The sequence below is a fragment of the Oncorhynchus mykiss genome, chromosome 17 (genome assembly GCF_013265735.2).
Source record: "Oncorhynchus mykiss isolate Arlee chromosome 17, USDA_OmykA_1.1, whole genome shotgun sequence".
NCBI classification, from domain to species: domain Eukaryota; kingdom Metazoa; phylum Chordata; class Actinopteri; order Salmoniformes; family Salmonidae; genus Oncorhynchus; species Oncorhynchus mykiss.
The window spans coordinates 65,229,454-65,242,696 of NC_048581.1; the positions used below are offsets into that span (position 1 = coordinate 65,229,454).

Here is a 13,243-nt window from a genome sequence, read left to right on the forward strand (position 1 = left end):
TCAGAGGTAATGCCTTACCCGAACCATTCAGAGGTAATGCCTCAATGTAACCACTCAGAGGTAATGCCTCAACTTAACCACTCAGAGGTAATGCCTCAATGTAACCACCCAGAGGTAATGCACAAACACAACCAGTCAGATGTAATGCCCAAACGTAACCATTCAGAGGTAATGCCTTACCTTAACCATTCAAAGGTAATGCCTTACCCTTAACCATTCAGAGGTAATGCATCAACTTAACCATTCAGAGATAATGCCTTACCTTAACCATTCAGAGGTAATGCATCAACTTAACCATTCAGAGATAATGCCTTACCTTAACCATTCAGAGGTAATGCATCAACTTAACCATTCAGAGATAATGCCTTACCTTAACCATTCAGAGGTAATTCCTCAACTTAACCTTAAAACACTTTGAAATTTGACTTTGGAACAACTTCGAATTGTGACGTTTGAGAAACATGGATGAACATCTAATTCTGACGTGTGACTGAGAGCCTGTTTTAAACATCATTATTGTGATATTCTCCATGGAAAATTGAGAGGGGAAAAGTAACATGTTCATCTGGTTTTAAACAAGCTAAACAATAAGAAATACAATAAGTAAATCATTAAGTTTATAGCATGATATAGGTGACACAGGTTGACTGGAAAATAACCTGAATACAACAATGCCTCTGGGGTGCATCGTTGTTCATTTTAGGTGTGAAGGACACACAATGAAATATGGAGCATAAAGTATTAGAATCTCTCTCTTAGCCCTTATACTCCAAGTGCTTCTAAAGTGATGGTTTCGGTGGACTGTAATGAGTCAGTGTTTATATAGAGACTTACACAAACACTGTCAATTCTGCAGAGCGCTCTGTAATATGCTATGAAATATCTGCCTGTCCATAGGAGACTCACTCATACATGAACACACACATGCACACACACATGCACACGCATGCACACAAACACACACACAGAGTAAGGGTGAAGGAAACAGCTGGGGTGACTGAGGCAGCGAGGCTGAGCAGGAAACGTTAGCTGAGCTACACTAACGTAATGTAGCGTGTTGCTTAAAGCTGTGTATGTGTGTGTGTGTGTGTGTTAGCTTAGCGTGAGGCAGAGCTCTCTGTGGGCAGTGAACCCTGACGAGTAGGTAAACAGGCTTCAGATCAGTTACTTTGCTAATATGTACTTGTCAGAGCTCCTAATTACAGCTACACACACAAACACAGACACACACACCTGTCAGAGCTCCTAATTGCCCCTACAAATGAGCAGCTGTGTATGTGTCCAGGGGAACTTGCTATGCTAACTAGCGCCCAGAGCAAAGCACAGCTGAACAGAGCAGAACAAGGCCTTGGTTCAGTTCAGCCACTGAGTTTATCAGTCTATCAGGGCTGTGCTTCTCTGTGACCCAGTTGTGTTTGTGGCTGGTGTGTGTGATGGAAGCCAGGCTGGCTCTAGTGCAGGTGTCTGGCTTCTCTCTGCCTCTCTCTAAACAGAGGGGAATAGGAGGCCAGTCTGTGCTCTGTCACAGACAGCAGTCAGGTACGTCACTGCTCCATGGGCTTTTGGCCAATGAGGAGACTATTTAGCTGATGCTTCATTATTTAGCTGTGTGTTTGGCTAGTGCATCAATATATGGGAGTGTTTGGACTAATGCTTTGGTTACTGTTTGTTGGTCTCTTAGACTATAGACTGTATCAGAGACCAGAGCGATATGATTTATGATCTGTGTTTTGAGGTAGTGTGTTGATAAAATGTAGCTACAGTGCAGTCAGGATTGCTGCAGTGTTACCAAGTGTTTCCCAGCGGATAACAGGTGGTGGGTGGGTCCTGGGTGGGTCCTGGGTGGAGACTGGGTGGGTCCTGGGTGGGTCCTGGGTGGAGACTGGGTGGGTCCTGGGTGGGTCCTGGGTGTGTCCTGGGTGGAGACTGGGTGGAGACTAGGTGGGTCCTGGGTGGGTCCTGGGTGGAGACTGGGTGGAGACTGGGTGGGTCCTGGGTGGGTCCTTGGTGGAGACTGAGGGAGACTGGGTGGAGACTGGGTGGGTCCTGGGTAGAGACTGGGTGGGTCCTGGGTGGGTCCTGGGTGGAGACTGGGTGGAGACTGGGTGGAGACTGGGTGGGTCCTGGGTGGGTCCTGGGTGGAGACTGGGTGGGTCCTGGGTGGGTCCTGGGTGGAGACTGGGTGGGTCCTGGGTGGAGACTGGGTGGAGACTAGGTGGGTCCTGGGTGGGTCCTGGGTGGAGACTGGGTGGAGACTGGGTGGGTCCTGGGTGGGTCCTTGGTGGAGACTGTGTGGAGACTGGCTGGAGACTGGGTGGGTCCTGGGTGGAGACTGAGGGAGACTGGGTGGAGACTGGGTGGTCCTGGGTAGAGACTGGGTGGGTCCTGGGTGGGTCCTGGGTGGAGACTGGGTGGAGACTGGGTGGAGACTGGGTGGAGACTGGGTGGGTCCTGGGTGGAGACTGAGGGAGACTGGGTGGAAACTGGGTGGAGACTGGGTGGAGGCTGGGTAGGTCCTGGGTGGGTCCTGGGTGGAGACTGGAGGGGTCCTGCGAGGAAACTGGGTGAAGACTGGGTGGAGACTCGTGGGTCCTGGGTGGAGACTGGGTGGAGACTGGGTGGGTCCTGGATGGAGACTGGGTGGAGACTGGGTGGTTCCTGGGTGGAGACTGGATGGGTCCTGGGTGGAGACTGGGTTGAGACTGGGTGGAGACTGGGTGGGTCCTGGGTGGGTCCTGGGTGTGTCCTGGGTGGAGACTGGGTGGAGACTAGGTGGGTCCTGGGTGGGTCCTGGGTGGAGACTGGGTGGAGACTGGGTGGGTCCTGGGTGGGTCCTTGGTGGAGACTGTGTGGAGACTGGGTGAAGACTGGGTGGGTCCTGGGTGGAGACTGAGGGAGACTGGGTGGAGACTGGGTGGGTCCTGGGTAGAGACTGGGTGGGTCCTGGGTGGGTCCTGGGTGGAGACTGGGTGGAGACTGGGTGGAGACTGGGTGGGTCCTGGGTGGGTCCTGGGTGGAGACTGGGTGGGTCCTGGGTGGAGACTGGGTGGGTCCTGGGTGGGTCCTGGGTGTGTCCTGGGTGGAGACTGGGTGGAGACTGGGTGGGTCCTGGGTGGGTCCTGGGTGGAGACTGGGTGGAGACTGGGTGGGTCCTGGGTGGGTCCTTGGTGGAGACTGTGTGGAGACTGGGTGGAGACTGGGTGGGTCCTGGGTGGAGACGGAGGGCGACTGGGTGGAGACTGGGTGGGTCCTGGGTAGAGACTGGGTGGGTCCTGGGTGGGTCCTGGGTGGAGACTGGGTGGAGACTGGGTGGAGACTGGGTGGGTCCTGGGTGGGTCCTGGGTGGAGACTGGGTGGGTCCTGGGTGGGTCCTGGGTGGAGACTGGGTGGGTCCTGGGTGGAGACTGGGTGGAGACTAGGTGGGTCCTGGGTGGGTCCTGGATGGAGACTGGGTGGAGACTGGGTGGGTCCTGGGTGGGTCCTTGGTGGAGACTGTGTGGAGACTGGGTGGAGACTGGGTGGGTCCTGGGTGGAGACTGAGGGAGACTGGGTGGAGACTGGGTGGGTCCTGGGTAGAGACTGGGTGGGTCCTGGGTGGAGACTGGGTGGAGACTGGGTGGAGACTGGGTGGAGACTGGGTGGAGACTGGGTGGGTCCTGGGTGGAGACTGAGGGAGACTGGGTGGAAACTGGGTGGAGACTGGGTGGAGGCTGGGTAGGTCCTGGGTGGGTCCTGGGTGGAGACTGGAGGGGTCCTGCGAGGAAACTGGGTGAAGACTGGGTGGAGACTCGTGGGTCCTGGGTGGAGACTGGGTGGAGACTGGGTGGGTCCTGGATGGAGACTGGGTGGAGACTGGGTGGTTCCTGGGTGGAGACTGGATGGGTCCTGGGTGGAGACTGGGTTGAGACTGGGTGGAGACTGGGTGGGTCCTGGGTGGGTCCTGGGTGTGTCCTGGGTGGAGACTGGGTGGAGACTAGGTGGGTCCTGGGTGGGTCCTGGGTGGAGACTGGGTGGAGACTGGGTGGGTCCTGGGTGGGTCCTTGGTGGAGACTGTGTGGAGACTGGGTGAAGACTGGGTGGGTCCTGGGTGGAGACTGAGGGAGACTGGGTGGAGACTGGGTGGGTCCTGGGTAGAGACTGGGTGGGTCCTGGGTGGGTCCTGGGTGGAGACTGGGTGGAGACTGGGTGGAGACTGGGTGGGTCCTGGGTGGGTCCTGGGTGGAGACTGGGTGGGTCCTGGGTGGAGACTGGGTGGGTCCTGGGTGGGTCCTGGGTGTGTCCTGGGTGGAGACTGGGTGGAGACTGGGTGGGTCCTGGGTGGGTCCTGGGTGGAGACTGGGTGGAGACTGGGTGGGTCCTGGGTGGGTCCTTGGTGGAGACTGTGTGGAGACTGGGTGGAGACTGGGTGGGTCCTGGGTGGAGACTGAGGGCGACTGGGTGGAGACTGGGTGGGTCCTGGGTAGAGACTGGGTGGGTCCTGGGTGGGTCCTGGGTGGAGACTGGGTGGAGACTGGGTGGAGACTGGGTGGAGACTGGGTGGGTCCTGGGTGGAGACTGGGTGGGTCCTGGGTGGAGACTGAGGGAGACTGGGTGGAGACTGGGTGGAGACTGGGTGGGTCCTGGGTGGAGGCTGGGTAGGTCCTGTGTGGGTCCTGGGTGGAGACTGGAGGGGTCCTGGGAGGAAACTGGGTGAAGACTGGGTGGAGACTCGTGGGTCCTGGGTGGAGACTGGGTTGAGACTGGGTGGAGACTGGGTGGGTCCTAGGTGGGTCCTGGGTGGAGACTGGGTGGAGACTGGGTGGAGACTGGGTGGGTCCTGGGTGGAGACTGGGTGGGTCCTGGGTGGAGACTGAGGGAGACTGGGTAGAGACTGGGTGGCTCCTGGGTGGAGGCTGGGTAGGTCTTGGGTGGGACTGGGTGGGTCCTGGGTGGAGACTGGGTGGGTCCTGGGAGGAAACTGGGTGAAGACTGGGTGGAGACTCGGTGGGTCCTGGGTGGAGACTGGGTGGGTCCTGGGTGGAGGCTGGGTAGGTCCTGGGTGGGTCCTGGGTGGAGACTGGAGGGGTCCTGGGAGGAAACTGGGTGAAGACTGGGTGGAGACTCGTGGGTCCTGGGTGGAGACTGGGTGGAGACTGAGTGGAGACTGGGTGGGTCCTGGATGGAGACTGGGTGGAGACTGGGTGGTTCCTGGGTGGAGACTGGATGGGTCCTGGGTGGAGACTGGGTTGAGACTGGGTGGAGACTGGGTGGGTCCTGGGTGGAGACTGGGTGGAGACTTGGTGGGTCCTGGGTGGAAACTGAGGGAGACTGGGTGGAGACTGGGTGGGTCCTGGGTAGAGTCTGGGTAGAGACTGGGTAGGTCCTGGGTGGAGGCTGGGTGGGTCCTGGATGGAGACTGGGTGGAGACTGGGTGGTTCCTGGGTGGAGACTGGATGGGTCCTGGGTGGAGACTGGGTTGAGACTGGGTGGAGACTGGGTGAGTCCTGGGTGGGTCCTGGGTGGAGACTGGGTGGAGACTGGGTAGAGACTGGGTGGAGACTGGGTGGGTCCTGGGTGGAGACTGGGTGGGTCCTGGGTGGAGACTGGGTGGGTCCTGGGTGGAGACTGAGGGAGACTGGGTGGAGACTGGGTGGCTCCTGGGTGGAGGCTGGGTAGGTCTTGGGTGGGACTGGGTGGGTCCTGGGTGGAGACTGGGTGGGTCCTGGGAGGAAACTGGATGAAGACTGGGTGGAGACTCGGTGGGTCCTAGGTGGAGACTGGGTGGGTCCTGGGTGGAGGCTGGGTAGGTCCTGGGTGGGTCCTGGGTGGAGACTGGAGGGGTCCTGGGAGGAAACTGGGTGAAGACTGGGTGGAGACTCGTGGGTCCTGGGTGGAGACTGGGTGGAGACTGGGTGGAGACTGGGTGGGTCCTGGATGGAGACTGGGTGGTTCCTGGGTGGTTCCTGGGTGGAGACTGGATGGGTCCTGGGTGGAGACTGGGTTGAGACTGGGTGGAGACTGGGTGGGTCCTGGGTGGAGACTGGGTGGAGACTTGGTGGGTCCTGGGTGGAAACTGAGGGAGACTGGGTGGAGACTGGGTGGGTCCTGGGTAGAGTCTGGGTAGAGACTGGGTAGGTCCTGGGTGGAGGCTGGGTGGGTCCTGGGTGGGACTGTGTGGGTCCTGGGTGGAGACTGGGTGGGTCCTGGGAGGAAACTGGGTGGAGACTGGGTGGAGACTCGGTGGGTCCTGGGTGTAGACTGGGTGGAGACTGGATAGGTCCTGGGTGGGTCCTGGGTGGGTCCTGGGTGGAGACTGGGTGGAGACCTGTTGGAGACTGGATGGGTCATGGGTGGAGACTGGGTGGACACTGGATGGGTCCTGGGTGGGTCCTGGGTGGAGACTGGGTGGAGACTGGGTGGAGACTTGGTGGGTCTAGGGTGGAGGCTGGGTGGAGACTGGGTAAGTCCTGGGTGGAGAAAGGATGGGTACGGGGTGGGTCCTGGGTGGAGACTGTCTTTGTCCTGGGTTTGTCCTGGGTGGGTCCTGGGTGGAGACTGGGTGGAGACTGGGTGGGTCCTGGGTGGAGACTGGGTGGAGACTGGGTGGAGACTGGGTGGGTCCTGCGTGGATACTGGGTGGGTCCTGGGTGGTTCCTGGGTGGAGACTGGGTGGAGAATGGGTGGGTCCTGGGTGGAGACTGGGTGGGTCTTGGGTGGAGACTGGGTGGAGACTGGCTGGAGACCGGGTGGGTCCTGGGTGGAGACTGGGTGGGTCCTGGGTGGAGACTGGGTGGGTCCTGAGTGGAGACTGGGTGGGTCCTGGGTGGAGACTGGGTGGGTCCTGAGTGGAGACTGGGTGGGTCCTGGGTGGGGACTGGGTGAGTCCTGGGTGGAGACTGGGTGAGTCCTGGGTGGAGACTGGGTGGGTCCTGGGTGGAGACTGGGTGGAGACTGAGTGGGTCCTGGGTGTGTCCTGGGTGGAGACTGGGTGGAGACTGGGTAGGTCTTGGGTGGAGACTGGGTGGGTCCTGGGTGGAGACTGGGTGGAGACTGGGTGGGTCCTGGGTGTGTCCTGGGTGGAGACTGTGGGTCCTGGGTGGAGACTGGGTGGAGACTGAGTGGGTCCTGGGTGGAGACTGGGTGGGTCCTGGGTGGAGACTGGGTGGGTCCTGAGTGGAGACTGGGTGGGTCCTGGGTGGAGACTGGGTGAGTCCTGGGTGGAGACTGGGTGGAGACTGAGTGGGTCCTGGGTGTGTCCTGGGTGGAGACTGGGTAGGTCTTGGGTGGAGACTGGGTGGGTCCTGGGTGGAGACTGGGTGGAGACTGGGTGGGTCCTGGGTGTGTCCTGGGTGGAGACTGTGGGTCCTGGGTGGAGACTGGGTGGAGACTGAGTGGGTCCTGGGTGGAGACTGGGTGGAGACTGGGTGGAGAATGGGTGGGGCTTATAACTTCCATAGAACTCAGAGATAACCTATAGGCCAATGCAGCAGTAGGCCTATAACTTCCATAGAACTCAGAGATAACCTATAGGCCAATGCAGCAGTAGGCCTATAACTTCCACAGAACTCAGAGATAACCTATAGGCCAATGCAGCAGTAGGTCTATAACTTCCATAGAACTCAGAGATAACCTATAGGCCAATGCAGCAGTAGGCCTATAACTTCCATAGAACTCAGAGATAACCTATAGGCCAATGCAGCAGTAGGCCTATAACTTCCATAGAACTCAGAGATAACCTATAGGCCAATGCAGCAGTAGGCCTATAACTTCCATAGAACTCAGAGATAACCTATAGGCCAATGCAGCAGTAGGCCTATAACTTCCATAGAACTCAGAGATAACCTATAGGCCAATGCAGCAGTAGGCCTATAACTTCCATCATGAACTAAGTGAAATACATATGTCTAAAGCCGACAAATAAAAACAGTAGAAAATATCCGGACAAAAATTATGGTTCTTTTAACCACATTTAACTCTCTTCTCCACCTGTCTTGACTTGAGCTATTGCTAGTGAGAAATGAAGGCTATTCCATGTGGGAAATTGCCAAGAAACTGAAGATCTCGTGCAAGGCTGTGTACTACTCCATTCACAGAACAGCACAAACTGTCTCTAACCAGAATAGAAAGATGAGTGTGAGGCCCCGGTGCACAACTGAGCAAGAGGACAAGTACATTAGAGTGTCTAGTTTGAGAAACAGATGACTCACAAGTCGTCCTCGGATAGCTTCATTAAATAGTACCCGCAAAACACCAGTCTCAGCGTCAACAGTGAAGAGGCAACTCCAGGATGCTGGCCTTCTAGGCAGTGTTGCAAAGAAAATGCCACATCTCAGACTGGCCAATAAAAATAAAATATTAAGATGGGCCAAAGAACACAGACACTGGACAGAGGAACTCCTAGAAGGCCAGCTTCCCAGAGTAGATATTCCATTAACAATCTGCCATTACCAGCTACAATAGTCATTTACAACATTAATAAAGTCTACCCTGTATTTCCTATCATAATCTTATGTTATTTTAAATGGACAAACAAAATTGATTGTCTTTAAAAACAAGGCCATTTCTAAGTGACCCCAAACTTTTGAATGGTAGTGTATTTTAGACGCTTTTCACTGATAGCCGCAACTCAATCAGCGAGACCTACTCCCACTATCCAAACTGCAGGCTTCCCAAACACACTTGTGATCTGAAACAATCCACAGCAAAAACATTTTTAATGAGCTAATGATCCTCTGTGGCCCAGTGATGCTCCCTGGTGAAGTATTTATAATGGTTTGATTTAGACGGGTAATTATATAATTTTGGCAAAACATCAATATACTTTAGGGCAACCCAGCATCCTAACAATGCACTGTGCACCTGCCAACTTTCCTTTCCAATACGCAAGAGGCTGAAACAAGAGATCTGCACATAATGACGAGATGCTCATGTCTCCGCCCTAACAATGGGAGTCGTTGTCCCAAAGGCCGGAAGGCCGCAAGCTTAAGTCTGCATATTATTCCCATAGACACACATTGGGCTCATACTGGACCAGTGGCGATTTCAGCATGTAAATTCTTCTTGGTGGGGCAAATGTATATATATATTAAAGCATGTAAATTCATCTTAGTGGGGCAAACGTATATATATATATACATATATATATTAATGCATGTAAATTCATCTTAGTGGGGCAAACGTATATATATATATACAGTGCCTTGTGAAAGTATTCGGCCCCCTTGAACTTTGCGACCTTTTGCCACATTTCAGGCTTCAAACATAAAGATATAAAACTGTATTTTTTTTGTGAGGAATCAACAACAAGTGGGACACAATCATGAAGTGGAACGACATTTATTGGATATTTCAAACTTTTTTAACAAATCAAAAACTGAAAAATTAGGCGTGCAAAATTATTCAGCCCCTTTACTTTCAGTGCAGCAAACTCTCTCCAGAAGTTCAGTGAGGATCTCTGAATGATCCAATGTTGACCTAAATGGCTAATGAGGATAAATACAATCCACCTGTGTGTAATCAAGTCTCCGTATAAATGCTCCTGCACTGTGATAGTCTCAGAGGTCCGTTAAAAGCGCAGAGAGCATCATGACGAACAAGGAACACACCAGGCAGGTCCGAGATACTGTTGTGAAGAAGTTTAAAGCCGGATTTGGATACAAAAAGATTTCCCAAGCTTTAAACATCCCAAGGAGCACTGTGCAAGCAATAATATTGAAATGGAAGGAGTATCAGACCACTACAAATATACCAAGACCTGGCCGTCCCTCTAAACTTTCAGCTCATACAAGGAGAAGACTGATCAGAGATGCAGCCAAGAGGCCCATGATCACTCTGGATGAAATGCAGAGATCTACAGCTGAGGTGGGAGACTCTGTCCATAGGACAACAATCAGTCGTATATTGCACAAATCTGGCCTTTATGGAAGAGTGGCAAGAAGAAAGCCATTTCTTAAAGATATCCATAAAAAGTGTTGTTTAAAGTTTGCCACAAGCCACCTGGGAGACACACCAAACATGTGGAAGAAGGTGCTCTGGTCAGATGAAACCAAAATTGAACTTTTTGGCAACAATGCAAAACGTTATGTTTGGCGTAAAAGCAACACAGCTGAACACACCATCCCCACTGTCAAACATGGTGGTGGCAGCATCATGGTTTGGGCCTGCTTTTCTTCAGCAGGGACAGGGAAGATGGTTAAAATTGATGGGAAGATGGAGCCAAATACAGGACCATTCTGGAAGAATGCCTGATGGAGTCTGCAAAAGACCTGAGACTGGGACGGAGATTTGTCTTCCAACAAGACAATGATCCAAAACATAAAGCAAAATCTACAATGGAATGGTTCAAAAATAAACATATCCAGGTGTTAGAATGGCCAAGTCAAAGTCCAGACCTGAATCCAATCGAGAATCTGTGGAAAGAACTGAAAACTGCTGTTCACAAATGCTCTCCATCCAACCTCACTGAGCTCGAGCTGTTTTGCAAGGAGGAATGGGAAAAAATGTCAGTCTCTCGATGTGCAAAACTGATAGAGACATACCCCAAGCGACTTACAGCTGTAATTGCAGCAAAAGGTGGCACAACAAAGTATTAACTTAAGGGGGCTGAATAATTTTGCACGCCCAATTTTTCAGTTTTTGATTTGTTAAAAAAGTTTGAAATATCCAATAAATGTCGTTCCACTTCATGATTGTGTCCCACTTGTTGTTGATTCTTCACAAAAAAATACAGTTTTATATCTATGTTTGAAGCCTGAAATGTGGCAAAAGGTCGCAAAGTTCAAGGGGGCCGAATACTTTCGCAAGGCACTGTATATATATATATTAATGCATGTAAATTCATCTTGGTGGGGCAAATGTATATATGTATTAATGCATGTAAATTCATCTTAGTGGGGCAAACGTATATATATATATTAATGCATGCCAGCAAGTTCACTACACAACCCAACACATCACTAAACAATACATTCATTTTACTATAACGGTGACATTTGTAGGGACAATTAGGGGCTCTGACAGGTGTGTGTCTGTGTCTGTGTTTGTGTGTAGCTGTAATTAGGAGCTCTGACAGGTGTGTGTGTCTGTGTTTGTGTGTGTAGCTGTAATTAGGAGCTCTGACAGGTGTGTGTGTGTGTCTGTGTCTGTGTTTGTGTGTGTAGCTGTAATTAGGACCTCTGACAGGTGTTTGTGTTTGTCTGTGTTTGTGTGTGTAGCTTTAATTAGGAGCTCTGACAGGTGTGTGTCTGTGTCTGTGTTTGTGTGTAGCTGTAATTAGGAGCTCTGACAGGTGTGTGTGTCTGTGTTTGTGTGTGTAGCTGTAATTAGGAGCTCTGACAGGTGTGTGTGTGTGTCTGTGTCTGTGTTTGTGTGTGTAGCTGTAATTAGGACCTCTGACAGGTGTTTGTGTTTGTCTGTGTTTGTGTGTGTAGCTTTAATTAGGAGCTCTGACAGGTGTTTGTGTGTGTCTGTGTCTGTGTGTGTAGCTGTAATTAGGAGCTCTGACAGGTGTGTGCGTGTGTCTGTGTCTGTGTGTGTAGCTGTAATTAGGAGCTCTGACAGGTGTGTGTGTGTGTGTCTGTGTGTGTAGCTGTAATTAGGAGCTCTGACAGGTGTTTGTGAGTGTCTGTGTCTGTGTGTGTAGCTTTAATTAGGAGCTCTGACAGGTACATATTAGCCATGTAACTGATCTGAAGCCTGTTTTCCTGCTAGTCAGGGTTCACAGCCCAACTCAGAACAGTAGGCTGAAAGCTGTTTTCCTGCTAGTCAGGGTTCACTGCCCAACTCAGAACAGTAGGCTGAAGGCTGTTTTCCTGCTAGTCAGGGTTCACTGCCCAACTCAGAACAGTAGGCTGAAAGCTGTTTTCCTGCTAGTCAGGGTTCACTGCTAAACTCAGAACAGTAGGCTGAAGGCTGTTTTTCTGCTAGTCAGGGTTCACTGCCCAACTCAGAACAGTAGGCTGAAGGCTGTTTTCCTGCTAGTCAGGGTTCACTGCCCAACTCAGAACAGTAGGCTGAAAGCTGTTTTTCTGCTAGTCAGGGTTCACTGCCCAACTCAGAACAGTAGGCTGAAAGCTGTTTTTCTGCTAGTCAGGGTTCACTGCCCAACTCAGAACAGTAGGCTGAAGGCTGTTTTCCTGCTAGTCAGGGTTCACTGCCCAACTCAGAACAGTAGGCTGAAGGCTGTTTTCCTGCTGGTCAGGGTTCACTGCCCAACTCAGAACAGTAGGCTGAAGGCTGTTTTCCTGCTAGTCAGGGTTCACTGCCTAACTCAGAACAGTAGGCTGAAGCCTGTTTTTCTGCTAGTCAGGGTTCACTGCCCAACTCAGAACAGTAGGCTGAAGGCTGTTTTCCTGCTGGTCAGGGTTCACTGCCCAACTCAGAACAGTAGGCTGAAGGCTGTTTTCCTGCTGGTCAGGGTTCACTGCCCAACTCAGAACAGTAGGCTGAAGCCTGTTTTTCTGCTAGTCAGGGTTCACTGCCCAACTCAGAACAGTAGGCTGAAGGCTGTTTTCCTGCTAGTCAGGGTTCACTGCCCAACTCAGAACAGTAGGCTGAAAGCTGTTTTCCTGCTAGTCAGGGTTCACTGCCCAACTCAGAACAGTAGGCTGAAGGCTGTTTTCCTGCTAGTCAGGGTTCACTGCCCAACTCAGAACAGTAGGCTGAAGGCTGTTTTCCTGCTAGTCAGGGTTCACTGCCCAACTCAGAACAGTAGGCTGAAAGCTGTTTTCCTGCTAGTCAGGGTTCACTGCCCAACTCAGAACAGTAGGCTGAAGGCTGTTTTCCTGCTAGTCAGGGTTCACTGCCCAACTCAGAACAGTAGGCTGAAGGCTGTTTTCCTGCTGGTCAGGGTTCACTGCCCAACTCAGAACAGTAGGCTGAAGGCTGTTTTCCTGCTAGTCAGGGTTCACTGCCCAACTCAGAACAGTAGGCTGAAGGCTGTTTTCCTGCTGGTCAGGGTTCACTGCCCAACTCAGAACAGTAGGCTGAAAGCTGTTTTCCTGCTAGTCAGGGTTCACTGCCCAACTCAGAACAGTAGGCTGAAGGCTGTTTTCCTGCTAGTCAGGGTTCACTGCCCAACTCAGAACAGTAGGCTGAAGGCTGTTTTCCTGCTAGTCAGGGTTCACTGCCCAACTCAGAACAGTAGGCTGAAAGCTGTTTTCCTGCTAGTCAGGGTTCACTGCCCAACTCAGAACAGTAGGCTGAAGGCTGTTTTCCTGCTAGTCAGGGTTCACTGCCCAACTCAGAACAGCAGGCTGAAGCCTGT

The 13,243-nt window shown here is 52.8% G+C and overlaps 1 protein-coding gene across 1 annotated transcript; it reads right to left on the reverse strand.

Moving 5' to 3' along the window:
- Positions 1–1,195: 1,195 nt before the first annotated feature.
- LOC118940154 (early nodulin-75-like) lies at positions 1,196–6,327 on the reverse strand. The gene is made up of 4 exons (XM_036948430.1): positions 6,032–6,327; positions 5,616–5,964; positions 4,829–5,121; positions 1,196–1,205 (listed from the first exon to the last, which is right to left on the reverse strand). The coding sequence occupies exons 1-4, from the start codon at positions 6,325–6,327 to the stop codon at positions 1,196–1,198; spliced, it is 948 nt and encodes a 315-aa protein (XP_036804325.1).
- Positions 6,328–13,243: the final 6,916 nt, after the last annotated feature.